Consider the following 27,994-nt stretch of genomic DNA (forward strand, 5'->3'; position numbering starts at 1 on the left):
AAGTCTATAAAGAGATATCCAGGCTTCTTATCCTTTTAATGTTCAAGGAGAATATTTGGGGATTCTTTCTTTCTTCTTTTTCTTCTCTGTCCTCCCCCTTTCCTTTCCTTCCTTTCCTTCTTCCTTCCCCTTCCTTCCTCCTCTCTTTCTTTCCCTCTCCTCCCTTCCTTGCACATTATTATTTTGGACTGGTCTAGTGCATGGGTGGCTGTTACTGACCTAAAGGAAAAGTTAGGATTTCCACTGTCACCTACAAAGAGTAATTGTCTTTTTTTCCACCCCAATATTTGTCATTATTGCTGATTGTGGAGGGAGATCTTTTGTGCTCCACTATTGTAATGAATATTTTAGGTCTTTCATAGCATAAAATATATGTTTGCAATATGACATCATTAACATTTTTGTAACTTTTTAAATTTAACTTTTTACTTTTCTTTGTACTGGTCTCCAGAGCCACTCATAAATCTCTCAGTAACTGCATAGGGTCCTGGGGCCAGAGACCGGCCACTCCTGGCATTGTGATTAGTCATTTAATACCCAAGGCAATGACTAATGTCTGGCAACAAAGCCTCTGCCTGGAGTCATGTGTCCTGGGACCCTGGGTGAGGGCACACCGGGAATGCCTTGCTTTTGAGTGTCAGTACCAAAGTCAAGAGAAAAGTTGAGGACCAGGTAGATGCAGGTGGGCACCACTGGGAAACAAGGGGCCCCCTCCCCATGATCAATGGCAGTACAATCAGAAAGCTTAAAATCAGTTTAAGACAAAGGTAGCCACTTTTGTCTTATCTTCATACCCCAGCTTTTAATAATACATACATATTTCATATGTTTACAGTAAACAGTCAACTGAGCTATTTGTGGAAAGGTTTGTGGGTTTGGTTAACGAGGTGGAGGAGTATTACATTTCAGCTGGAAACACATCCCTAGAATGCCAAAACATTTATTCCAAAGTCTGGTTTCCTGGTGCAATCGGAGGCATGGCAATAGTGTGTCTGTTCAGAAATGAGGGGCTGGGGCCAGCAAGGCGTTTGGTCCAAGTGTATCCCAAAGGCCTTTATTGTTAAATTATATTCTTCAGGAAAAACCGCCTATGTCACATTTTTAAAACCTGATATCCATACACTTTTGATTGGCATTCTATTTTAGCCATAAGCCTATGATTTGAAAGCAAGCCTGTTTTCTCTCTCGCTTAGGATGGCAGCAGGAAGCACGGGTCACTTTCTGGGTTCCAAGGATAAGGAGCAAAGGGGGCTGGAGCTTTGCTTTCCCCTAAGAATGCTGAGTCTGGCTGTGCTACCCTGTTCTCCAGGAGCAGACAGCAAGCTTTTCTCCTCACTCCCCACTGCCATTCATCCAGCTCTGTGCAGCAGCCCAGCTGCTGTGTCTGCCGGGAGGGGCTGCCAAGTGCCCTGCCTACTGGCTGCTTCCCGAATCCCTGCCATTCCACACACAAACACATCCACACATGCTCAGCCTCGCTCACACACGGAGCCACGCGCACATGCAAGCACATCCCTCCCTTCATTCTCACTGTTTCAGCTCTTGACTTCCACGAGCCCATGGAACCTTTCTGGAAAGATGCTCTTGATCCAGCAGGGTAGGATTGTTTTGATTTCTCTCTTTGTAGCTTTAGCATTTTGAGAAAGCAACTTACCTTTCCGGCCAGTGTCTGTATCCTAGAAAGGAGATGAAGATTTGCTGTTTTCCATACGTTTTTGTGTGTTTCTCCTTTTGCTCTCAGGACTTGTAGCATTCTTTGTGTAATTTATATGTAATTGAGCAGGTTCAGATTTTTAAGAGCTCTATGAAGTGCTTTTGCATGTGTTTAAAAAAAGACATTTGAAAATTGAAAGTGTGACTTACGGAAACGAAATCATCTGCAAAAAAATTGCTTTGGAAAGTAATGGTTGCTGGCCATAAAGAGAAATATTCGTGGTTCACCTAATGTGGTTTTAACCCTTTCTTTGCTTACAATCTATAGTTATTGATGATAAGTTCAGTTTGGGCTTCATATAAAATCAGCTACATCTGCATGTTGTCCCCAAATGGTCTATCTCATAACAATTAGGTAAAATGTTCATTTATTAGTATAAAAATATCCAAAAATGTTGCCATTAGTAACAGCAACGTTGGCATTTATTTATTTTGCCACAAACATTTTGTTAGGTGCTCTGTTGGGTGTTTGGGATAGTAATTAAAGCAAAGTATTAATGGTTGTATCAGACTGTCATATCAGAATCTATTAGGCTGAGCAAAGGAAGTTTATTAAAAAGTATAAACTATCCAAGATTATGGGTACACAACATACAATACACTGACCATATCTTTGGTACATATGCATATATATACACACATTATATATACGATGTGTGTGCTTAGCTTTGAATTCAGTTCAAAACTTTTTTCTATCTTTCATCTGGATATTTGATTCTGCATATCCTAGCCCATGTGAGCGGAGAAGGTCCAATTGTAGAATTAAAGAACAAAAATGCATCATCGCATTTTTAAAATTTGTTGGTTAGACCGACTGTGTAACATAATTGCCAAAGACGTGGTTAATAACCCGAGGTTACTTTTGTATGAAAAGGTCACGTTTCACATTCAGTTTTCTAAAGTTTTAGTTGCATAACCTGTGGAAGGCATGAACACCTTTGTGCGCCTACCCAGAGGTTTTTATGAATCCTGATACACATGAGAATTCCTTAACGGAAGCGAATACAGCGTTGCGGTCCGACCCAAACATACAAGTAGGGCTGGGAGAATCGCAGAAGATCGTGACAGGAAGAGACCACTTTGGAAGAGTTTGGCAAAAGGAGACTCAGGTCCCGCAGCATTCCCTGGAATGCAAAGCACAGCTCTTTCCATGCGAACACCTTGAATCTCCGCCCCGCCCCCCAGATGCCTCCCAGCGGTCCGTAGCTGCAGCGGCTAAACAGAGTTGTCTGTAGTTGGCTGCGTATGCGAGCGCACACCCCATTCTATTCCCATATCTCAGTTACAGAGTGGTCCTCCCCAGGGTCATTCCATGTACACACTACCTAAGCCAGCCAACGAGAAGAGTGCATCAAGCCGTGAGAGGCACAAACAGAGATAGCCCGGAGCCCGGCTCCGGCTACATAAGGCAGCGCGGTAGAAAGCTCGCCCCTGGATCCGTTTTCCGAGTTCATTTTCAACCCCGTCGTCCCTGGGCCACCTTTAGGAGTTCCCTCTGCGCCCCCGCCCCCACCCGCAGTGAAATTCAGCCTCCGTGCAGCAGCGGCCAGTAAAGTAAAGTTCAGGGAAGCTGCTCTCTGGGATCGCTCCAAAACCGGGTTGCGCCTGGAGTGATGTTTAAGCCAATGCCAGCGCAAGGTAACAGTCCTTGGCCGGCTTCCAGCACCTTCGTAAGGCACATGAGTCCTGGAGACCTGTACTTAAAGTTGGAGAGCGGGAGCCAGGGAAGTTGGTGGAGCGCGCTCGCGCGGGGCTGCACTTGCTCGAGTCCCGCCGACCGGCTCCAGGCGACGGACGCGCGGGCACCCGCGACAGGGCCCCTGCTCGAGTCTCGCGGCTGCACGTGTGCTGCGCCGCCTCTAACCGCGGGCTGTGTTCTTCTTTCAGGTGGCCGGTGGGCTGCTGAGCCATCTGCCATGCGGAAAGACGGTTTGCATTTTGCTCGAGTCCGCTGACCATGAACATGACCCCTCACACCAAAGCGTCCGGGATGGCTCTGCTGCACCAGATCCAAGGGAGTGAGCTGGAGCCGCTGACCCACCCGCAGCTCAAGATCCCCCTGGAGAGGCCCCTGGGCGAGGTGTACGTGGAGAGCAGCAAGCCCGCTGTCTACGACTACCCAGAGGGCGCCGCGTATGACTTCAACGCCGCGGCGGTCGCCTCCACGCCGGTTTACGGCCAGTCCGGCCTTGCCTACGGCCCAGGGTCCGAAGCAGCGGCGTTCGGTGCCAATGGCCTGGGGGGCTTCCCGCCGCTCAACAGTATGTCGCCGAGCTCGCTGGTGCTGCTGCACCAGCCGCCGCAGCTCTCACCCTTCCTGCACCCCCACGGCCAGCAGGTGCCCTATTACCTGGAGAACGAGCCGAACGGCTATGCGGTGCGCGAGGCTGGCCCTCCCACCTTCTACAGGTACCTGCGCCACCCGCTGCGCCCCGTCGGGGTGGCTGCGGCGCGCCCGGCGGCCGAGAGCGAGCGAGTGGGGGGGGGCGGTGGGGGGAGGGCGGCCGCAGGCTGCGGGTCTGGCACTGCGCAGCCGGGTGGCGGGAGCCGCGGGACAGGAGACCTGAGGGCCAGCGCGCAGCCCGGCCCAGGGGTTATGTGTGGATCTTGCGCTGGAGAGTCAAATTCTCTAGCTCAGTAGCTTAAAAAAATTTTTTTTTTTTTTTTATTCTTCACCCTCCGACTGTCTGCCTGAGAGGCAGATCTGAAACCTCGTGTGCTTCTTAACTAAACAAGTGTTGGCAAACCTTACAAAACAGCATTTATTTGTGTGTGTGTGTGGGGGGAAGGGGAATCAACCCAAAGCGAATAAACACAAGGCACTTTGAGTCCCTAGTAAAGGTCCCACCTCCGTATTTAAGGCTGAAGTTTGGGGTTGAGGAGCTCAGTTCTAATAATAATAATAATAATAATAATAATAATAATAATAATAACAACAACAACAACAACAACTATTATTATTATTATTATTTAACATTATTATTATTTAAAATTTTTGTTTTAATGGACTCACAAAATCTCCTTCCACCTAGAATTTCAGATTCGAAAAATGCATGGTATGGATGATGATGATGATGATGATGATGATGATGTTTTTGGGAAGCGATTCCTAGCTCACACTTTCCTCCTGCCCGGCACAGGTTCAGAGCTTTATTGAACTGCACTCCTCAGGGAGCTGATGTGTCTGAAGTTTCTGATTTCTGAGACCTGGCTGGGTCCGTGTTGGAGCAGGTTGTTGGCATATGACTTATGACAGCTGAAAATTTATAGGTGTCCTGTGAGTTTAAATCATGCCATATCGAAGCACGAGGGTTTTGAAACACCCTCCAGGCAGCTAAATATTTCTGGCCCACTAGGCAGAAAATGCCCCAGGGGTTGTATGGGGGTAGGGATGGGGTTCAATTTCTCTGCACCTTTCATTTGCTGTGGAAGAAGCGTTGACAGTTCAGGACACACTGGAACACTTTTGTGACTTAAGTGGCACATGTTCACATGTTTTGCGTCCTTATTTTTTCCCCTAGTAGAGATTCTACTTTCTTCCCTCCTCCCTCTCATTTTCCCTTGGATAGTTTCTCTCTTTTCCTCCTGATGGACTTGGGGAGGGCTTCAGCAGGTGTTTCTGGTGAATACCTGTGCCCTGGGCACACACTGGAGAGGAATGCCCTGGAGTGGATTTGGGAGGCCTCGGCGCGCCCACGTGGCGCGTAGCGGAGTTAGGCACTGCCTGACTGTTCACGGGTATCAGAGGAGCCTCCGCTCTTACCCAGACCCATCTGTATTGCAAGCTGTGGACTGTTTTTTCTATTCCATGTTTTATTTCCAGAGATTTATAGCAGAAGAAACAAGAGGAAAGTGCAGGTTGACCCCACAGGATACTGAAGGGCAGACTCTTGGGGTGGCTGAACTTGTTCGATATCCTTCAGCCGCCTCAAAGGAGGTTAGAGCATCCCACGGCCAAACAGGGCCAGGATGAGATATTACTTAACGGACAACGAACGAAACTATAAAAACTTTAAAAAGAACAAAACTTTAGAAAGCATATTTCAAATTCATTTCACTTGTTTTAAAATTCAGGGTTAAAATAAAAATAGAAAAAGAATTTTTTTTGATCCCACTTTAAAAAAATGTTAGAACAAAATATAGCGATTACGTCTAATTCAAACGCATTTTAAACTCCTTGATGTGCAGGATGGCACTGGTGCGGTGTGAATTTCATAACCTTATGATGGACCCAGAAACTATTTTTTTTCCCCATTAATTTTCAGTTCTTTTATTGCAAATTAATGCCACCGAATTTCAATGGGCACTAATGAGACTGCTCCTCAGTGGATTATTTACTGCCTTGCTAATAATTACAAAGTGAGCCTGGTCAAAGAAAAGGGGACCGCATTTTATTCAAAATCGTTCATCATCCCAGTGGCAAATAATACCACTGTAATGTGCCCGTCTTAAACTTTTTGCAGTAGACGATATTCAAGTACTTTTAGAATGATACAAAAATAACACGGAACTTTTTTAGAAAGTAAAAAATTCACTTTTCTTTTTGTGGAAATTCAATTTTATAATGATTTTTTTCCTTGTGGGTCATTTCCCATAACATGCTTCTTCTTTTGTTTGAATTCTGCCTCTTACTACCCAGGAAGGAAGTGAAGGGTCTCTGCAAATGTTTACTTAATATTATTATTAAATGTTATTTAGTATATACTGTTTTCCCTTTCAGCTTTCCTGTTTGAATAATTCTGGAGGGCAGGGGAAAGAAGAAAAGAAAAGAAAAAGAAAAAGAAAAAAATTGATTAGACTCTTTTAGAACACTTTAATTTTCTTTAGTAGTTGTTAAAAGTTTTGGGGGCCAAAAGTAGTGTTTTCAAACTGCTTTTTATGGCCCAGAGGATATGAAATCAGATCAGTGAGTCTAGAACATTTTTTAAAAGGAGTAAAATAGAAAAGAATATAATAGAAAATATCAGAGTGCGTAATATTTAGTAGGGAGGCTTTTGCTTCCTGAAAAATTGTTTTAAATTATAAATGCTCGTGTGTGCGGGCTGTGACATAAAATGTATTTCTTACTGTGCGTTGAAGTTGAAAAAGATTGAAAACTATTGACCTAAAATGTTATATTTAGTAGAAAATAAAATATTAGGTAAGTGCCTGGTCGTTTTATTTGCATAAACCAAAAAGCCATTTTGATTGTCTTAATTTTATTTCTCCCCCATAAATTAGCTGGTGTCTTTAGGTCAGTTAGATTAAGCTTTATTATTTCTGAATCTTAACTTTTCCATTTTTAAAATGATGCTGTCAAGTGGCTTGTCTTCCTGAATGCCTCACTGGGATGTTCAGAGAATTTATGTTCGGTTCACATAATTTAGCATTAAGATGCTATGGTTACTTGTATTGGCCACAATATGCAGTCATATCTACGTATGAAAAAAATGTAACACGTAAAACTTCTCTGGGCATGTAATGATATGAGAAAGATTATCACATACCCCAACCAATCGTTATTAAGAGGGAATAAATTCATAAATAAGCAAGCTATGACTTTGCAGGTTGTGTCTGACCTAAAATTTCATGATGAAGGCAACTAAAAGTTATCTTATCTTGGGTTCCTTTTTAGAGTTGAATCAACTTAGGCAGATCGAATAAACCAAAGATGAAATTTCATTATATCCACCATGATTTAAAAAATTCAAATAAATTATTTAATGCTTTATACTTATTTCAGTTTTTATTACACCAATATTTAGCCTACTTCTCCAAATTACTTGACAAACATAAAAACCCTTTGCATCAAAGTCAATGCTCTAACAATTTATATACTATTATATTGGCTGTATGTATTTTTTGAATAACTAGTTTGTCCACTGATGATAATTTAAAACTATTTGTTTTAGCTTCGAACAAGGTTCATCTCTAGGGAGAGATTCTAACGGCTAATTTTCAAGTTTCCAATATTTTTTTCCTTGTATTTCGGTGATATTTTAGCTCTCTTTCTGTTCGTACTTTTTCATTCATTTAAATTGTTACTGTTTATCTGACACTTTGCGTTGGTCTAAGAATAGTTCAAGGAGCCACATGTTGCCTGGAGGATGAGTGTATTTTAGGTTGAAAATGGAATCACATCTTCAGTCCGCATTTCATTTTCACCTACTCCATGTGGCTTGTACCTGTTTGGTAGAAAGCCCCTAAAGGATAATTGGCACTTATTCTAATCTCCTTTCTCACAGTCAGTTAATTTGGGTCCCAGGATTATTTTTGTGAATGTATTTAGGATATGACATTCATATTATGAGGATAGTCAGGTTCAGCACTTTGGTTTCTGATTGTTTCAAGGCTATAAAAGATAGACAAGATACAGTAGGTATCTGGAAAAACCATAAAAGATGTCAAACTTTCTGTTAATGATAAGACAGTAATTTTGTCAAGTCATAGTATATACGAAAGTGGCATATAAACTATGCATGCATTCAATATTTTATCATTTTATTCACACATTAATATTTATTCTGGTGCTTTTGTAAGCTAAAAAACTATAGGGAGGAATAGATTTAAGTGGTCAGGAGTTTCATTAGAAATACAGATTGATAATATGAAATTATTTTTTGGGAGAGGTCAAATTTAAATAAAATCTTTATCATCACATGCACTATTTGTTTACAGCATGTTTTATGATAAAAATATTTATCTTGTAGATACATTTTTAAAAAGTCAAAACCCTGATTATGTGAAATAGTTTTATACAAGGAAATATATGAATTTTACTTATATGTTTTCTAAAGTGCATACTCAGCACAAAAATAATACACCTAATACCACCCTATGACTTCAATATTATTTTTAATGCCACTTTAGGAGAACGCAGGCGAGGAGCAGTATGCTAAATGTATTCTCTTTTCTCCCAGGATTCGCTGAATAGATAGAGGCGAACAAGTCATTTAGTTGAATTCCAAGTCTCAGTTTGCTTATTGGAGAAAGCAAAACACAAATTGGCCACAAGTATGCAGAACCAAGATGCACGCTCCCGAGAATGATACTGTATAAAACTCCTAAATCCCCTACTTGAATACAAAGCAATCAAAGTGAAAGTGTAAGGAATTTCACAGAAAGGAGACATTCCATCAAAGTTAGCGAGTAGTTTCATTTTATATGTTAAACTCTGCCAGTGAATTGATGGATGATGTGATTTAAAAAAAAAAAAAAGTGTGTCTGAGCCGTCGCCTACTTTATCCCTAAAACATACCCTCGTACTGTCCTCCGAAGTCTGAGGACTTACGCAGGTGGGAGGTGAAGGGAAGCACCTTGATGATGTTCTCGATCTCGTGAGGGAAGAAACCACAATTGCTGGGTTCTGTACCTTGGGGAACATTAGTAGGAATTATGGGAGAAGTTTCACATTAATCAACAATGGTTTCGATGATATGTTTCGACCCTATTAAAAATATGAAATATGGGAAGACAACTATTTTTTGTCCCAACTGACACAATTTTATGTAATAAAGGAATAATTTCAAGAAGCTAGGTCAAATAAGAAAGGGTGTGACTGACACTTATCGATGAAACAGCGGTGTGACGGTGGAAGCCGTGATGGTGGTGGCGGTGGTCAGGATGATGATGACAATGATGAGGATAATGATGAGGACGACGGCGGCATTGAGGTGATGGTGTCAGTTGGGGGAGTTCCTAATTTTGGGTGCCTAGTATATAATTGGAGAAGTTTATCCTGTACAGAAATCAAATCCTTTTAATGTACTTTGCCAACTTTTGTGACGCTATAAGCTAAGTAAATAGTCAAACATTTCAATAATATTATTAATAATTTAATACTATAAATCTAACAAGTAACTATAATTGCTACACAGAAAATTTTTAAAAAATCCAAGCAAGCCTGGATTTTTTTTTTCCTCTGAACTTTTTAAAGGAATAAATTATGTCCTTACTTCGCTTACATATCATCTTCTGCTTTAATCAAATGTGTTGCCTTTAATGAGATAGTAGGCTGCTTTGTCTTGTAATTTTCTACTTTCTGGAGCTCCTATGAATTACTTTTGAGAAAACTGTAGTTCACTTAAAGTTCAATTAAAGTTAATAACTAATTAAAGTTAATAAGTTAATTAAGAAATGTGTAGGACTAGATATTTATAGAGCAGGTGTCAATAAACTCTCATAGTTTCTTCTTTTTGGAAAGTTCCCAAAATCCAGTCAACCCTACAAGGGGTGAGTGGCCTCTGCTCTTTAATGTTCAGATTATCACCTGTAGCTTGGAAGCGGCAGAGCTGTGTGGTCCAAGGGCCTCCTGCTCCCTGGTTGCATCCCAGCCTGCATCCTCCCGCTCGCCTCATTCTGCCTGTTCCTAAACAGAGGCGCGTAGGGCCCCAGCAGCCAACGTGTGTGTGTGCCAGATATGACTTCCTGGGCAGTTTTCTTGGCAGCTTGACTCACTCTTCTGACACAAAGGCTCGGGATTTCTTTTAAGACTCTGAAAGTAAAAGACAAGTCTCGTTTCGTTTCCTGCAACTAAATGATGTTAGAACTAGTAATTTTTTTTGCATTGACATACTTCCTTTTATGATTTTTAAAAAATCATTCGTTCTTATATTTTTTTTGTTTCTTTGCTTTATTTTCAATTTTTTTTCTCTTCAAACTCTTTTTGGCCTCTTTTCCCCTACTAAGCTTTCTTTTTTCTTTTCTGTTTTAGTGACTCCATCTATGTATTCCCAGATTTTTCCTTCCAACTTTTCTGGTTCAGTTTTTTATTGACCCGTTTTTTCTTTTTTCTTTTTTCTTTTCTTTTCTTTTCTTTTTTCTTTTCTTTTCTTTTCTTTTCTTTTCTTTTCTTTTCTTTTCTTTTCTTCTCTTCTCTTCTCTTCTCTTCTCTTCTCTTCTCTCTCTCTTTCTCTCTCTCTCTTTCTTTCTTTCCTTTTTATTTTTTATTTTTATTTTAAATGAAATTTGAAACAGGGCTCAACAGAGTCTCTAACTAGCATGGGGAATCCAGTGGTGTAAGAATATGCCTTAATATTTCAGAGTGGCATTAATTACAATAAAAGTTTCAAAATGATTTTTCCCCTTGTCTCTAAGGAAAAAAGCTTAAACGAAATCTGAAAGAAATTTTCCCTTAGCGGAGTGCTTAGACAGCCCCATTTATTCATTCATTTCGCTACCTTGCTCCAAATTGTGTAGCTCATCAATGGCATAGATTAAATAAAATACACTTTTTTTTTGTATTCCAGGCAGTTCATATATCAGTGTTAGCAAAGAGCAGCCAGGAAATCTTGCTGCGTGAGTGGGTGAAATCCCAGGGCTTCATGCTTCTGCATCTGCACTTGGCACAGAGACGGCAAAAGTGCCATCTTCGCCGTTGCCTCGTGGTGCGCCAGGTTCCAGGACTTCTGGATCCATGTGGACTTGCACGAGACAATTAATGCTGACCATGATGTTCCACTCTGTTAACAAAAACTCATTTTTGAAATGTTATAGCTATGTCTATGATTCATTTTACTTATATCATGAAAGTATTTTAAATTGTGTGTGTGTGTGTGTGTGTGTGTGTGTGTGTGTGTTTTGGTAAAACTTTCACAATGCAACATTGTCAGAAATTGATTTTAAGGGTCCTTAAAGGCCCCATATGCTAAACTTTGACTTCTGACTGTGGTTTTTGAAGAACTTACAAATGGTTGTATTTATTTCTGCTGGAATATTTCAAGCAATTCAGAGAGAAAGGATGTATATTCCAATTAGAGTACAAGAGGCAATTTAGCTACATTGAAAACTTATTTTTCTTTAGTTATCTGAAAGAACTTGTGGAGTCATCAGAAGCCAATCTGATTTCTCAAAGGAGAGATCCTGAGCACTGGTCTAAACAGAGACAATAACTATCGATGCTGCATTTCTCTCAGCCCTCAGCAAAGTGCCCGGCACGTAACGATCCTGAGACGCTGGTTAGTTGAATGAATGGCTGGCTGGTAGTAGTGGACACGAAGCACCAGTTATACGGATCTGCTCAGGTCTCTTGTCTATAAGAAATCCCATTTAGGAAGTGTCTTTAGATGTGATTGGAAGAATGCAGGGGGTTTGTGAATCTCCACTCTTAGAAATAAAAGGAGAAAGAAGGACTCCACAGGGCATTCCAAGTCCAGTCCATCCCCATCATTTCCGGATTCTGTATTTCTGAATTTGCCTGCTTTCTAAAATTGATTTATAACCTCCAGATCAATACTCATGACACTTTCTCGGTCATTCACAGTCATAGACAGAATGGTGAAAAATCTGAGTCATCGACATGCACATTTCCAGCTCAGGTGAACCGAGGTGACTCTCTGCCTTCTTGTTTCATCTCTCCTACTCTAAACAAGTGTCCCATTCGAGGTCTATTTAGTGGCACTTTTTTTTTCTTTTTTGCATGTTGTGCTTTTGTTGGTGACTTTGCTGTTTAAAAATGACCCCAAGGGTAGTATCGAAGTGCTGTCTAGTGTTCCTAAGCACAAGAAGGCTGTGATGGATGGTCTTATTGAGAAAATACATGTGTCGGACAGACTTCGCTCAGGCATGAGTTATAGTGCTGTTGGCCATGAATCAATGTTAATGAATCAACAATGTATGTTAAATAAAATGTCTTTAAATGGAGACATACACACACAGCAAGGTTATGTATTAATTGGCTGAAGAAAATGTTATGACCAGAGGCTCCCAGGAAGCTAACCCCGTATTTCCACCTACGGAAGATGGTTCAGTATTCACTGATTCTGTGTTTGTGGCTACTTTATAGAACATAATCATGACCACTAATGAGAATCGATTTATATAATAGAGTGACTAAGGCACAGGTTGGGGAGCCAGGCAGCTTATGTTTCTGATTGACTCCTGCCTAGTTGTGACCTCTGGCTCATGTGCCTTAGCTTATTCATCTGTAAAATGCCAATCGAAACAGGATCTTTGTCTTTCGGTTTTTGTGAGGGTTAAAGAATTTCATAGGTGTCAAAGGCTTAAAACATACCCAGGATATAGCAAGCCATTATTATTATTATTATTATTACTTCTTCAGACAGAAATGGGCAATTCCACACTGAAAAAGGTGACCGTGAGAGCTTTTTGAGTCTGGAATGTTCATAATGTCCCTAGATTTGCTTATTTTGCTTTCAAGGGACCAACTTTAATACCCTATTGTGATTAGAAGTTAAACTTTTCCTAAAGAAACCAAAAAGCTAGAATTTTTTGGAATGCTTAATATACGTTGAGTACTGTGTGAGAAAAACAAAACAGAGCAACTGTAGTAAACTCTGAAGGAAGAAATAGAAATCTATCAATAAAAGGAGTGAGGGGCATTGAGTAACTGGACTGAAGCAATCCCAGGGAGGGAGGTAGTTGAAACTGAGGGAAGCAGCTTCTGAAGAAGCTACGATGGACTGAGAGCAAGACAAGGAGGAAATTTCTGTGTGATTTGGGAAAAAGAAACGGGGGAAAAAAAGAGAGACAGAAGCTAACATTTACGGAATGCCTACAAAAAGTGGATTTTCAACCTGGGCTGCACATTAGAATCAAGGATAATTTCAGAATTATCCAGATGATTAAAAAACTATTGAGACCTGGGCCACATGTTAGTGGTTCTGATAATTGCTCAGGGGTTGAAGTGGGAATAAGCCATTTAGAAAAACAAAACAAAACTGAAAACTCCTTGGGCTCTTCTCCTGTGTAGTCCACGGATTTACAGTCTGACGGCATTTCTCTAAATGTGATCATGTTTAATCTTTCTACAAGCATAGATGTTGTTTGTAAAGATGGAGTTGTGTGGTTAGGAGAGATCCTAGCAGGTGTTCAGGGTTTTGCTCTAACCCAGAGGAAGAGTGTTCAAACCCAGGTTTGCCCAATTTCCAAGTCTTCGTTTCTTTGGGCCACTTGGGTATCGGAAGTAAAGGATAAAATGAGTGCCAAGGAGAAAGATGACAGGAACATTAATTTCTATTCCTGATCTTACCAAAATAAGATTTGAGGTAGGCAGTTACATTGGACATTGGCTTGATACAAAGAGAGCAAAGTGAAGGAATATGAGGCTGCAGACTTTGCCATAGGATACAAAGATGAAATCAGAACACACCCCAAAACATAGATATGTAAATATACGCCTACGCTGGTTAGCCTGCATAATTTAGATTTTTGTTCCATGTTTAGGTAAATCGAAAGTAATAGAAGCTCTTGAACTTCCCCCCTTCCCCAGTAAGATTCTCTTTCTTTTAGTTTTTCAGGTAGTTGCCATGCACCAAACTCTAGTATTATTAATACAACTTTAAAATCCTAAATATCAGTATGATTGATTGATTTCTGGTTGCGTGTTTGGAAAGTTCCTCGAAGCCTTTGAAGTGGAGGACCTAATTTAAGCATTCCTCATGCGCTCCTTGCTGTCATGAAGTATTTGCAGAATTCTTTCTGCACGTTGAATGTGTGCTATTTTTAATGCCTGCCCCATCCTTTTACATTTTAGAAGGATCATTTTATTGATAAGGAAAATAGGCATTCTGGTCCTCCACCACCTGTTAGGCCCAGGGCATGGTTCGGTGAGGCTTTCCCACATTGTTCAATTCTTAAGGCTGATCTTTTCCTCATGTGAGTCTGCCCAGAATAGGCAGCTAAAAGCATCTTTGAAGTCTTAGGAACACGTATAAATTGCAACTCCTTGGGCATCTCCTGCAGTTCCCATATGACTGTATATCCAGGTTTCAGGCCCCATGCAATGAGGGCCTGTCAAACCATTGGCTCAGGGCTCACCGGTTCTTGGTTCTTTGTTTTTGATGCTCGGCGATTGTAATTGAAGAAACCACAATTGCTTTTCTGTAATGAATCCAACCCTCTTCTAAGAAATCTGTTTTTGACACTAGGAAACTTCTAGGGAAATTATCTGGTGATTTGTAGAAGCATTCACAGGCCCTAGCATTTTTGTGTTGAACAAGTGTGGTTCATAGAGATGCAGTACCAGTCACTTTCCAATACATCTCTAAAACACAGATGAAAGATTTCTTCTCCAGTATCTTGCATGTCATTCTCTCCTTTCTCTACACATGGCCAGCTATCTATTATGAATGTAATAGGTTCCTTACCGGGTTTTCATTTTTTGAGTTTTTAAACTCTAGTTAATGTTACCATTTGCTGCCAGAGCATACTTCATATACCAAAGTACATATTTGATGTGGTCCTTTCTCTCCTTCTTGAAGAACCCTAAGTGGCTTCTCAGTAGTCACAGAACTCATATATGTCCCAAAGCGTGACATTCAAAGCCTTCGTAATTTGATTCCAACTGACCTACTCCCGTTACTCCATGAAGATCTTGTTCAAAACTATATTTAAATGGCACTTTCCTACTTCTATTCTTTATAGTCACCTCCATCTCTAATAGTACTGTTTCTTCTTCCTTGTCCCATCCCTATTAAGTTGATTGTACTCAGAAGTCAAAGGTTCAGCTCAAATGCCACCTCTACCAGGTGAGTTTTCTACTTGGCATTCTTTCAGTGTTCATTGTATACATATAGCTCCCTTTGTCGGTACCTCTATTTCGGAAATTACTGTAGAATGTCTTTCATTATGGTTGTAGGTAGATTAGAGTAATTTAATAGGTTTTGTCAACGAATGAATATATCCACTCGTCAGTAAGCTCTATTGAATCATGTATTGATATCTATGGTGGGTACAGAGATTGAACACTTCATCTATCAAAGTCACTATAGCCTAGTGAGAGAGATGACAAGTGTATAGACCACTGAAAAACAGTGGAATAAGAATTGTGAGAGAGAACAGACCACTAGGGGCACCTAACAGGGGAGAGGCACCTAACCAGATGGAGGCCTCCATATATTGATGCCAAAGTCCGAAAAGGAAGATTTGGCCAGGCAAAGAAGGGTGGACAAGGCCGTGAAGAGATGCTGAATCTTGTTCCCTAGTACTCCCTATAGTTCCTTGAATAGAATAAATGCTTAGCCACGTTACTGAATTAACAAAATAAGGTTAATTTGTTAAGAATCTGAGAAATAACTTGAATAATACCAACCGCTGGCATTTTTTGAGTGTAGTACACCAGGCAGCATGCTGAAAGCCTCAAATGGTGATTTAATTGAATCCTTACACCAACCATACGTACTGATATTCTCATTTTATGGATGGAGAAACTAAGAGTTAGAGATGGGAAGTGACTTACCCAAGGTCACACGGCTGGTAATGGGGATTCTAAATCTAGAAGTTGGACTCTGGAGCTCAGGTTTTATCCTACTCTACTGTGCAGAAAAGTTGACAGGATGTCTTCCATCACTGACAGATTTACTTGGCAGTTGGTGTGTTAATTCCTCGTAATATCTTTATATTTAGTTGCGACAATGATTTAATCTTAGACTATGTCCTGAGGCTACTTCTTTTAGTTTTATGGGAAATAGCTATTTTTATGATGCTTGCTAAAAGCACGTTTAAACAATTTTCCATTAAGTAGGGAGATGTTTTCTCTTCTAATATCAGAAGGAGTCATTAAATAAAATTCTACAAAGACTCCCTGATAGCAACCTTATGCATTTCTCTGCATGTGAAACCCAACAATTTTAAATCCTGGCAGAATTATAGTGTTCCTTTGGTCCACTCCTCTCTTTACACAGATAAAATCATAAAACCACAGCGTTTTAAATCTAGAAGAGACCGTAGGCATGATGTGCTCCTACCTCCGCATTTTCTAAGTGGAGCAATTGAAGTCTAGAGAGGCGAAGTGTCTTTCTTTCTCGAGGTTTCCCAGATAGTGCAGGCAGAGTCAGGACTAGAACCTATGTCTGCCTCCAGCTCGGTACTTCGCACGTCGCAGATGGAGGCATAACCAGCCTCTGTTCCCTGAGGACACAGAGGCCATGCTGTACTCATTGTTGGAGTTCTACCTCGTAGATGGGGAGCTCAGGCAAAGTGGAATGAAGGACTGACTGCAGGATGCTGATAGCTACAAAATTATAATGAAGGCTAACGTGAATGAATATGCGAGCTATGTCTGTCTAGACAAGGCATCTGTTTAACTGATATACGGTCCCTGTAAGAATTTTTTTTTTTACCTTGGTTTGCCATTTCAGTTTTAAGGATCTAGTGGAAACTTATTTCTTACACTATTTACATTTAGATGCTTTCCTCTCAGCTCTAATAACCATATCTTACTTACATTGTGACTGAAGATTTCCTTTCTTGTGTCCCTACTTTGTTTCCAGGGCTTAAAGCGAAGAAATTACTTTACCAGATTTCTCTGGAGACTTATATCTACTCCTTTCAGTTTTCTGAAGCATTTTTATCCCATAATTGCCATTGTGAAAACAGAACTTGCATTATTTCATAATAGATATTTCACCTTGGTGTTGGGAAAATTAAAAAAAAAAATTCAATCTGTACTTGATCCAGCAGCCAGGTTCTAATAGAAACTTTTTTGTCATATGGTCCCTATGTTGAAAAATGAGTGTCTTCTTCGAGGCTAATTACTAAACCCAATGTTGGTTATGTACTGTTTACTATTAAAATTTTCCCTTTGCAGTTTAATATTGTTCTAGGAAAGGGAACGTAAGTTGAATAAGAATAGCGATTAATGGGACCATATGTCATAAGTATAATTAATGTTCCTGGTAAATGTGTTAGTGAAGAACATGGCTAATGAGTTATAACTGTACTAAACCTAGATGATTTAACACCATTTACTCTGTAGAAATTTATTATAAATCATAAACATATATACAAATTATATATATATTTATACAATTTATGATTTAAAAACACCATAGTATGTTTTTCGCTTTCAATTTTTTAGTGAGTTAAAGAACTGTTGGAATTGTCAATTAAAATATGTAAAAAGGAGATATCAGTAAGCTTATAATTCACAGCACTTTAAAAAAAGCATGTAGGAATTAAATATGCTTTTTATTAACATTCTATGACTTTTATAAGTGTGAAAGGAAAGCAGTTTGAGGTGACAAAAGTTAGTCTCGACCTCCTGAGTTTGCCTTTCCCACTTTTTTTCTTTTTCGTGAAAAATTGTAGACCAAAACGTGTTTTCTTCTGGTTGTGCAAATGATATCAACACCTGCTCAGCAAAATGATTTCCACTAAGGAGCTGGGAACGAAATTATCAGAGTGATATTTTGAGAGGCTTTCACCCCGCATTTTGCATTGTGGTGACTCCTTATAGCCGGATGGTGCTAAACACAGGACTGAGACGACTAGGTAGGTCCGTGGCAACTTTTTCTAAGTCAATATTTCTCCTTGAAAGATGACTGTTGTAATCCTCTCAAAGTTTAGGCTAAAACTTTCTAATTGCATTTACATGAAAGGGAGCCACACAGCAGGTGGACAGAAAGTGAGAAAGATCAATTAAAGCCTCATGCCTCATGGTACCATGCTAGATAGAACTTCCCTGTGAGTGAGCTCTTTGTGGCTAAGCTATGTGAATCAGAAGGTACATTAGTCTCTTAAACTCTGGAGTAATTTTAGTAAATGGGTGAACATTAATTTAATGTGATATTTCTTTGGCCCAAGAGTTAACACACCTTCAAAATGGCCTAATTTTGTCCCAAACGGACTTTTGTCTCTTGATGAGAAAAACATGGTTAAGCCTGCGATGGTTAACCTTCCCCACTGTCCTGAGCTCAACTCTAATTTCTGCTGGACTCCTGTATCTTTATTGCCTTCTTTGAAAAGCACTGTATTTTTGATGGCCAAGTAGAATATAGGATGCTCAGGTAAGTTTGAATTTCAAATAAGTAGCAAAGAATGTTTCAGTATAATTATGTCCCGAGCGATATTATACTAATACATTATATAAAGCATTATATAAAAAACATTCGTTGTTTATCTGAAATTCAATTCACCAGGCATCTTGAATTTTTATTGGCTGAATTTGGCAGCCCTAGTTATGTTGCCTCAAGCTTGCTTGCTTGTTTGCTTGCTTGCTTGTTTTCTTCCTTCCTTCCTTCCTTCCTTCCTTCCTTCCTTCCTTCCTTCCTTCCTTCCTTCCTTCCTTCTCTCTCCTTCCTTCCTTCCTTCCTTCCTTCCTTCCTTCCTTCCTTCCTTCCTTCCTTCCTTCCTTCTTCCTTCCTTCCTTCCTTCTTTCCTTCCTTCCTTCCTTCCTTCACTTCCTTCCTTCCTTCCTTCCTTCCTTTCTTCCTTCCTTATTTCTTTCTTTTTCTTTTTCTTTTTTCTATGTTTCATTCTTGAAGCCTGAAGGTTATCTTTTAAGGTTATTCTTCTAGTTAGTACACAGACGCCTACCTGTCTTTTTCTACTAGGAAAGAGGGCAGTCTGATGTAGAATTTGCACACTTATTTTTGCCATCATTATTGATCACAATTAAAGATCTAGGTTTAAACACAGAATGACCTAGCTGTTCGTTCTATTACTTGAAAAGATAAGGCAATTGAAATACAAGGCAAATTATTACAATGAGGAGAAAATCAAGGAGTTGGATCTTTTTAAAAAGAGACCTCGCTCTTAGAACTAGTAATTAGGTAACTTTTGTGAGCGAGTAATATAGTGAATACTATAGAAATAACAGTTTTCATGGTTGTTTTGAGGGAATTATCTTATTTTTGCAACATTATTAGATTTCAGGAAATAGTAGTTTAGAAAAATGATCCTTTTAAATGCTCTCTAAAGTGTGAAAGATGTAGAAGAAAAACTACAACTCCTATTAGACAAAGCATTACACAGATCTACACTCTGCCTTACTCCACCTCCTCAGTTTGCAGCACGTTGAGGTGGCCCAAGTGACAGCAGGGGAACTTGAGCTTGGCCATGATGACTTAAGAGACGGCGCTGCACAAGGGGCCGTGTGGACTTGTCAGGGTGGAGTGTGTCACGGGGGATCTGCACTGTGCGGCTGCCAGGGGGATGGTAAAGAAGTCAAGATGTGGAAAAGCAGATGCCTAGGAGTCAGTGAGAAAAGGAAATGGCCAGATAGCTATGCACGAGTGATTTCTTGGGGGAAATTCTCCCCAGTCTTTTTGGCAAGACCATAGGGAATGGAGCGTGAGTGAGAATTCCCAAGTCCTTGGAAATATTTTTTTACTCAGTCCTAACCCTTTAAAGCACTTCCAGCATCAAACTCCAAGGTAGCCAGGAAGAAGAGTTTGAGCAAGACTAGAACTGTTCTCCATGGTTCTCAGTCGCTTAGGAAACACTGCCTTAGTGGGTGGCAGCGGGTGGCAGCGGAGGCCACTGGCTGGCAGCTGAGTGATTTCGCTTCAGGTGGAGGAAAGCCAGGTTTGAGCAGAGCGCTGGGGACGGGGTGGTAATGATTCAAAGACTGGTTTGGTTGATTATTTTTGGCTTCCTAGCATGCGTATACCTTGCAGAAATCTAGCAGAAGAATCAGCAAGAGTAATTCAGAGTTAAATATAAAAAGTTATAAATACCACTTGTAGGGGTAATAAAGATAGATAACGTTGATTTTCTTCTGATCAAGGTCACGTCTTGTAGGAAGTTAGAGTAAGTGAGGTAGAGGCTGGGACTCTGAGCCCTTACCCCCAGGGACTGCAGGTTGCTTCTGATTCCGCGGTGTAGACAAAACCATCAGAGGACACCGTCTAGGAACCGGAGGCCTCTCCCGGGGCTGCTGTGCAGAGGCGGAGGTGGGAAGACGCCAGCCCGTGCCGGAAGGCCCGAGACACTCACGTTTCCAAGAGGAACGGAGCAGCCGTTCACATTCGTTTGGTTTCATTTCCCAGTATTGATTGGTTCCATATGACTTTAAAAATCGTCTGAAAATTTCTCTTAAATACCATTCCTCTAATTTACAACCTTTTTAAAAAATTTTATTTTAATAGTTTCAAGTGTACAGTAAATTGGTTGGACATTTATATAGTTCACAAAAATCCCCCTAATTGCTCCTTCTGCCCCCAGCCCTCCACTTGGCCATTACATTACTGCTGACTCCATTCCCTGTGCCGTGCTCCCCATCCCTGTGACCTCTATTAACTACTAATTTGTACTTCTTTAACCCTTCACCCCATTCTCCTACCTCCCCCACCCCCACCCCTCTGGCCATCATCAGATTGTCCTCTATATTTGTGATTCAGTTTTTGATTAGTTTTTTCATTTTGTTTCTTAGATTCTGCATATAAGTGAAATTATATGGTCTTTACCTTTCTCTGTCTAACTTATTTCACTCAGCATAATAACCTCTAGGTCCATCCATGTCATTGCAAATGGTAGAATTTCATTTTTTTAATGGCTGAGTAATATTCTATTGTATATATGAACCATAACTTCTTTATCTAATCATCTGTTGATGGACATTTAGGTTGCTTCCATATCTTGGCTGTTGTAAATTGTGCTGCCATGAATATTGGCATACATAGATATTTATGAAATTATTGTTTTGGTTTTCTTTGGGTAAATACCCAGAAGTGTATTAGCTGGGTCAAAAGGTATATTCATTTTTATTTTTTGAGAAATCTCCAGATTATTTTCCATAGTGGCTTTTACAACCTTTTTCTGATTGTACAAATGAACCAATTCTCGGCAAATTTTTAGAGCAATCTATTCTGGAGAGTTTGCTGTGACCCTGAACCTTAACTCCTGACCTTCTTCTGAGTCAGGTGTATGTGGGGTGGGTGGGGGGGTCAGTAGTTTTAACTCCATAGGTGGCCACCACAGTGGTGAAGGCAACAGGGTGGGCCTTTGCTGACCTGCGTAATCCTCGGGTTCAGTCTTCAAGAGTGTCACAGCCTTTTAGAGGGTGCATATGGCTGCAGGCTCAGGTGTCCATCACATTGGTCAGGTAGTTGGTGTCGGTGACCAGCTGCTTGGTGGAGTGTGGGGTCAGCTTGGGATCGGGGAAAAGTCCCAACTACTTGAGACTCAAGCTTTAGAAAACTTTACTGACTTCCTGGGCACCACATTGGGCCATCGGTCTAAGAAGTAATTGAAATCACTGTTTGGCAGTCTGGTTTTGAGTGACCGCTCTATTGATGTTGTAAAACCTCCACCTAGGTTCACTGATGGTTGATCCAGTTTGCTCATTCATTCATTCATTCAACAAATGTTCACTCAGCAAATATTAATTGACCAGCTGCTCCACAGCAGGCACTATTCTAGGTACTGGGAACAGACCCATGAACAAATAAAACAAATTGGTAAAGTTTCCATTGTTAAGGTGACATTTAAGCAAAAGATTTGAAGTAGGGGAGGAAATGGTACCATGAGGGTATTCATTGAAAATTATTTCAGGCCAACATGACCTCAGTGAAAAGTCTCTGAGGCGGGACTCTGGAGTGTGTAAGAGAGAGAGGCCAAAGTGACAGGCGAGGCGTAAGAAGCTGGAAGGGAGTATGCAGAGGACAGTAGGGGTCAGAGTGAGGGGACCTTTGCAGGTCATTGTCAGGTCATTGTCAGGACTCTGGCTTCTACTACAACTGAGTTGGAGATCTAGTAGTGAGTTTTGAAGAGGGAAATGGCCTGATCTGACTTTTTTTATTGTGAAAGTTTTCAAACCTTTACAGAAACGGAACAGTATGATGACCCTTCATCTACTCATCGCCCAGCTTCGAGAGTGGTATTTTAGTTGTAAATATTTCTGTACGCATTTCTAAAAGACAAAGACCATTTTTAAAACACGACTCTATTATTATTATCATATTTTAAAAATTAACATTAATTCTTTAAATATCAACAATTTGAATTGATAGGTACTTCGGAGGTGGAAGTTTGTACTATCCACAAACTTGAAATATGTTTTAAAGGTTAACATTAACATCTGGCTTCAGGATTTTTAGTTTCTTTCCATAAATGTTATTCGAAGCCACCAATTGTCTACCTAGAGAAAATACTATTATTTCTATTTTCAAATGAGGAAAAGTGTCATGGAGTTACTTATATTTAAGTAACTTATTCTAAAGTCCCTCAGATAGTGGTTTAGAAAATTCTGACAAACTGTGAGTGACTTATCCAAACTTGAATTTTCTTTCACTCTATTACCTATTTTTGTCTATGAGAAATTTGAACAGGTAATTGGGCACATATCAGGACCGATTCTTTAACCTCTCAAGGTATTTTTAATTATCACAAGGGCTATCATGGGATGAGCTCTATATAACTACATCGAATTATTAAATTGAATTCAATTTAAATGAGTTCAGAAGATTTACGGGCTCTTATAGATTTGACGTTGCTCACAAGGATTCCACAGTCTAACATGAGTAGCCAGTAATTGCAGTGCAGTGTGGGGGTGAGGGAGGTGAGAAGATGCAGGTACAGGTATGGAGGCCGCAGAGTGGAGAAGCTGAGTGTGAATGCCAGAGCTTCCCGCCAGGAGATCCATACTGTGTGAAGCTCTATACGTGTATCCCTCGTATTTCTTGTGGCTTCAGATGACACGATCTGCAAATATTGTCATTGCTACACTGCAGCGTGATCTCCTGTATCTTCTTAGAAGTCAGCAAGACTTTTTCTTTGTTGCATCATCAGTGAACAAATAGGTGGCACTTCGAGCTTGCTTCCTGTAGAGTGGATAGGAACAGCAAAGAAGACTAACCCTGATGATTTAACTTTCACACCTAACAGAGCCCTTGGTACTTGCCCAGAGGCGATAACATATCTGGTGGCTGACTATGTTTAAAGAAGTCGCCTTACCATGGAGGAAGTTGTTCTGTGCAGAAGGAACACGTTAAATGATATCCAGATTGTCTCCTACTATAATTGCTCATTTGCTTTAGAAGTCTTTCCAGCCATGCATGGCACCTAGCAGAACCACAGGAGATGAATTATGTTTCCTTTGCCTTTGATATTGCAGCCATATTTTCTCCTATTTAGGTCCCCACCTCCATCATTGTTGATAGAGCTCAGTGAACTAAGGAAATGTCAAATATACAGAAATACTCTCCCCCTTTTCCTTGTCTCTCCAATTCTTGTCTTCCTTCTCTCTAGGTTTTTTTTTATTATTATTTTTCTTTCCTTCTTCAGGTTTTCTCTTGCCTCATATTAGAGAAGTGCCGTTTTTGTTTGAAAGTCATTTTTACAACGCTGATCACTGACAGCTCCCCCTGATGGCATAGATGTTTGTCATCTTTAATCAGTCGTGGCAGGGAGTGCTGAGCAAACTTAAATGTGGTGCTACCTGTTTCTTCTTCCCAACTCATTTCTATGCATTTTATTACTCTTGGGAAAGAGTTTTAAAAAACGGGCTGTGTACTCATGAGACGCATTGAAGAAATTCTAGCTGATTATAGATGTTATTGTGGGTTTTAGAAGCATAGGACAAAATCATGGTCACACATTTGTAGAGCTGTAGAAGAATTTAGAACACATAGTTGAGACTTCTCATTTTACAAAGAAACTGAGACTGAGAGAGTGTGGTGACTTACTTAAGCCATGCAGTTGTTATTGGCAGCGGTTTATCTAGAGCACAGGAGTTCTGACTCGGTCTAGAACTTTCCCACCGTAGTACCCTGCCTCTCCATTCTACCCTGAAGCTTATTACATCTGCAGCAATGTGATCCCTAATGACATACAGGTCCCCAAATAATTTCTGTAAGTAAAAATTTCCATTTGCAAATCTGGATATGTGCACGTGGAGTTTTTATATGATGATATGCTGTCCTTATCTCTTGACTAGGATCATAAATTGAATGATTTATGGTTCACGCTCAAAAACAGACCAGAGGCCAGGGTTGGAGCAGGGTTGTTTTTGGTATTTGGAGTTGAGCCCATGTGCTTTTTCCCAAAGACTCAAGTCTCCTTCGAGTTGTCCGTTTTCCTAGGACAGAGCTACCCTCGTTCTCTTCCTTCTGTTAGCCCTCTCTTTATTCCTCCTCCTCTTTCTACCCCTCCTTTTGTATCTGTCCTTTGAGTTAGGATGCTCGCTGCCTGGCTGGTAGGAAGTAGGTGCTTAAGCAATGCTGTTGATTGAGTGAATGCGTTTCTTAACACGTCTGTATATGAGCAAATTATTATTTTCCTAATATCGTGTCATATATTCTGTGGAAATTAGGTGGGAAATCAGACTTGTTTTACAGAGGTGTGGTGTCAAACCACAGCTCTCTTGACTTTCCTCTTTTGTGTCATCTATATGCTTGGTTTCGTGCATTTCATTTTGAGCTTCTTATCCTCACTGTTCATTAGCACTTGCAAAAAATTGGTGTGAGTAGAGAAAAGAGAAGTGATGAAAATCAAATCGGGTCATTTGGTTACACCTTAGTAACTGATAAAAGATCAAAAGATGTTGACTTCATGGGGTTTTTAGGGAACTGTATGCCAGGCTATTCTTGTTGCCCATTAGTGTAGAAAATCAACACTGGCTTGTATTTTGGGGTGAAGATAGTTTTCTTAAGTGCCTGGGAAAACCTCTTGACATTTTACAGAGAGCCTTAAGTTCTGAATGTCGAATGCTAATGTTCTTTGTGCATAAAGAATTTCAGAACTCTTGTATGTGAACATTAGCGATGTTATTTTCTGTTTGTGGGTTAAAATATCTTCTGTAATCATATTTTTAGGAAATTTTCAAGCTTTCATCAAGCCATTCTCCTGTGTTTGTGTCAGCTTCATTAATATTGTTTTCCTGAAAAATAACAGAATTCTTGGCCTTTGCACTAGAAATTGAATTAGTGTTTTCCTTTCAAAAAAGTATTATTGGCCTTGTAATAAATTATTGTAGGACATTTCTGATGGGATTACTATTAATGAGTTTAGGGATGAAATCTGAGGTAATGACTTTGTTCCTAGATGTGACATACTCTGCCCTTGGCTTGTGATGCCTTTGGGGGAAGTTCTCCAGGACTCTATTCTCTGTTATGGGCCTGGGCTCTGGAGACACACCTCCTGAGTCCTTACTCCACAGTTTCCTGATTGGGTGACTCTGGCAAGTTACCTAACCTTTCCGTACCTTGATTACCTCATTTTAAAAACAACTACAGTAATAATAGCACTATTAGAGTCATTTTGAGGGTTTAAAAAATTAATTACACATAAAGCACTTTAAAGAGTGCCTGCCACAATTAAGTGTGAAAATGTTCTTGCCTACTTCCTTCAGTCCCTTTTATCTAAAGAAACCAAGGATCGTACTGGGTTTTCCAGAGTTTGGTCTGAACTTTGACTGAAGCTAAAGTAGCAGCTATAACTCTTTCTCTAGATAATTTCATGATGCTGCATTGAACCGCATTTATCGCCCCTCACTTTTGGGAAGTTTTCTTTTAAATTTCTTAGGGAAGAACATTGTCTGCTTCTGTTTATTAAGTAGAAGACACAGTAAATGCAAATAAAATTGTACCCACTGAATAGATAATATGAGGCAAGAGATAAAGTTTTTAGATAAGCAGTATAAAAGAGTTATAGTCTTTCATTTCCAAAAGAGCTGAAATGACCTGTTTTTGATATTTAGAAAATAATTTTTAACTTGCCAACTCCAGTTTGAGGCAACCCTTACGCCATGCAATCTAACTATTGCATGGCGTAAGGGTTGCCTCAAACTGGCTCAGGAATCATTTAATTTGAGCTATTCTAAACATAGAATATAGAATTCTAAATATTAATTTGAGCTATTCTAAATTCAGGACTTTTTCTTTCTATACTCTACCGTTTTAGGTCAACTTGTCCATTCTTTTTAAGAACATTTATTTACTGCCATGGAAAATAAATAAGATTGCATTAAAATATAAATACAAAATTGCATAGAGAATAGAAATACCCACAGGTAAGTTCTGGTTATAGGCAAAAACCAGCTTTATGCCTCTTTAAATATTGATATTTGAAGCAGAGAGAGAAAATGTATTCAGATTGATTTGTACATGGCCATCACCATTTGACTTCTCATTATCTTGTTACAACGTTCTATTATTGCAGTAGATTCAGCCATGCCTCTTGCAAAGTTATTCTTCATTCTTTATTAATTAATTTATCCAGTAAGTATTTATTAGATACTTTCAATGTGCAAAGTACCAAATCAGGTGCTTTGGGCATGATAAAAATTACTTAGAATATAGTTCCCATACTCTTGAAAAGGTTACATCCTAGTTGAGAAAGCAAGACTTACAATATGAAACATGTAATTTTACTCATTTCACAAATGACAATTGAATACTTCCTATTTGTCAATACTGTGCTGGAAACTGGGGAAAAAAGATGACTGCAATACAATTTCTTTCCTGGAGACTCACAGTGAACATGATTCCAGAATGTTCTGTGTGTGATATTCTAGGAACACATGTTGATTTTGTTGAGAAAGTCAGTAACTGCCACTACTGACAGGGTATTTTCACTCAGGAGATTTTTGCCTTTTGGTCAAGATAGGAAACAGTGTGGGCAAAGGCCCAGGGATATACTAGCTTGATCAGGGAAAGGGGACACATAAAATTAACCGTTATAAGGAGGGATAAGCTGGAGATTGGACAGCAGCCAGGTCACGGTAGCTGATGCTAAAGAGTCTTGAATTCCTTCCCTAGGCCGAGGGGGTTCTAGTCTGAAGTCTTTTGGGAAGACCATTCACAGGAAGCCTATGAATACCCTAAGATTTTAAGGAAAATCTACATATCTATAAATTAGGTATTTTTCTAGGGTCTGCCATCCAAAGAAGATTAAGAAGGCTTATCATAGATGTTGAGGAGACATGGAGGGCTGCAAATAGGGGTTCATTTTGCATGGTAGAATCTTGTTCTTGCTGTTGTGTGGAGGACAGATTTGTGATGAGGGGTGTGCAGGCATGGGGTTGGAAGGCTGTCAAGAAGACTCGCCATATCTCTATAGTCATTCAGATGGCAAATAATTACTAAATCACTTTACTCTGTCAGACTGTGCCGAGCATGAGGTGGGAGACCATGCTAAGTAAGGCGGCCACAGTACTTGCCATAGTGGAGGTTATGGTGTATGGTGTAAGGCAGATAATTAAACACAGCACAACATGTTCATCCATCGTATCGATCATTTATTTATGCACTTGTTTATTCAACCATTATTTCTATGCTCGGCTCTCTTCAGGGTGCTGGGGAACGAAGCTTACATTTTGGTAGGTAAGACACACAATAAAATAAATTAAAATGTGGTTCGATTTTGAGTAGTGGTAAGCGCTATAAAGAAAAAGCAAACCCGGTGTAAGAAGGTGGAAAATGATAGGGAGACTACTTTAGAAAGGTCAGGAATAGGCTCTTGAGAAGGTGAGAGACCCTTCATGGAATAGAGAAGCAAGTCCTACAGAAGGTTGCTGAGATGTGGAAGTACTTGGTGTTTGTGGAGCCGCAGCAAACAGCACTTGGAACTTGGAGAGCCAGGGAGGGAGTGTGGGGAGTGGAGGTTGGAGTGACAGGCAGGGGGC

General features: G+C 40.1%; 1 protein-coding gene across 8 annotated transcripts in view; it reads left to right on the top strand.

The window, feature by feature from the left end:
* The window catches only part of ESR1 (estrogen receptor 1), a 304,656-nt gene that overhangs the window by 94,153 nt on the left and 182,509 nt on the right, over positions 1-27,994 (top strand). For 4 of the 8 annotated variants that reach the window (XM_036222773.1, XM_036222778.1, XM_036222784.1 and 1 more), the window contains one exon: positions 3,601-4,122. In XM_036222773.1, the coding sequence (XP_036078666.1) occupies positions 3,671-4,122 (452 nt within the window). In that variant the 5' untranslated portion in view covers positions 3,601-3,670. Of the gene's footprint in view, positions 1-1,325; positions 1,598-3,215; positions 3,352-3,504; positions 4,123-27,994 lie in introns of those variants that run through there. The other 4 variants (XM_016149163.2, XM_036222768.1, XM_036222764.1 and 1 more) reach the window with 4 other exon arrangements.

The sequence above is a fragment of the Rousettus aegyptiacus genome, unplaced genomic scaffold (assembly GCF_014176215.1).
Source record: "Rousettus aegyptiacus isolate mRouAeg1 unplaced genomic scaffold, mRouAeg1.p scaffold_m13_p_1, whole genome shotgun sequence".
In the NCBI taxonomy this organism is placed as follows: domain Eukaryota; kingdom Metazoa; phylum Chordata; class Mammalia; order Chiroptera; family Pteropodidae; genus Rousettus; species Rousettus aegyptiacus.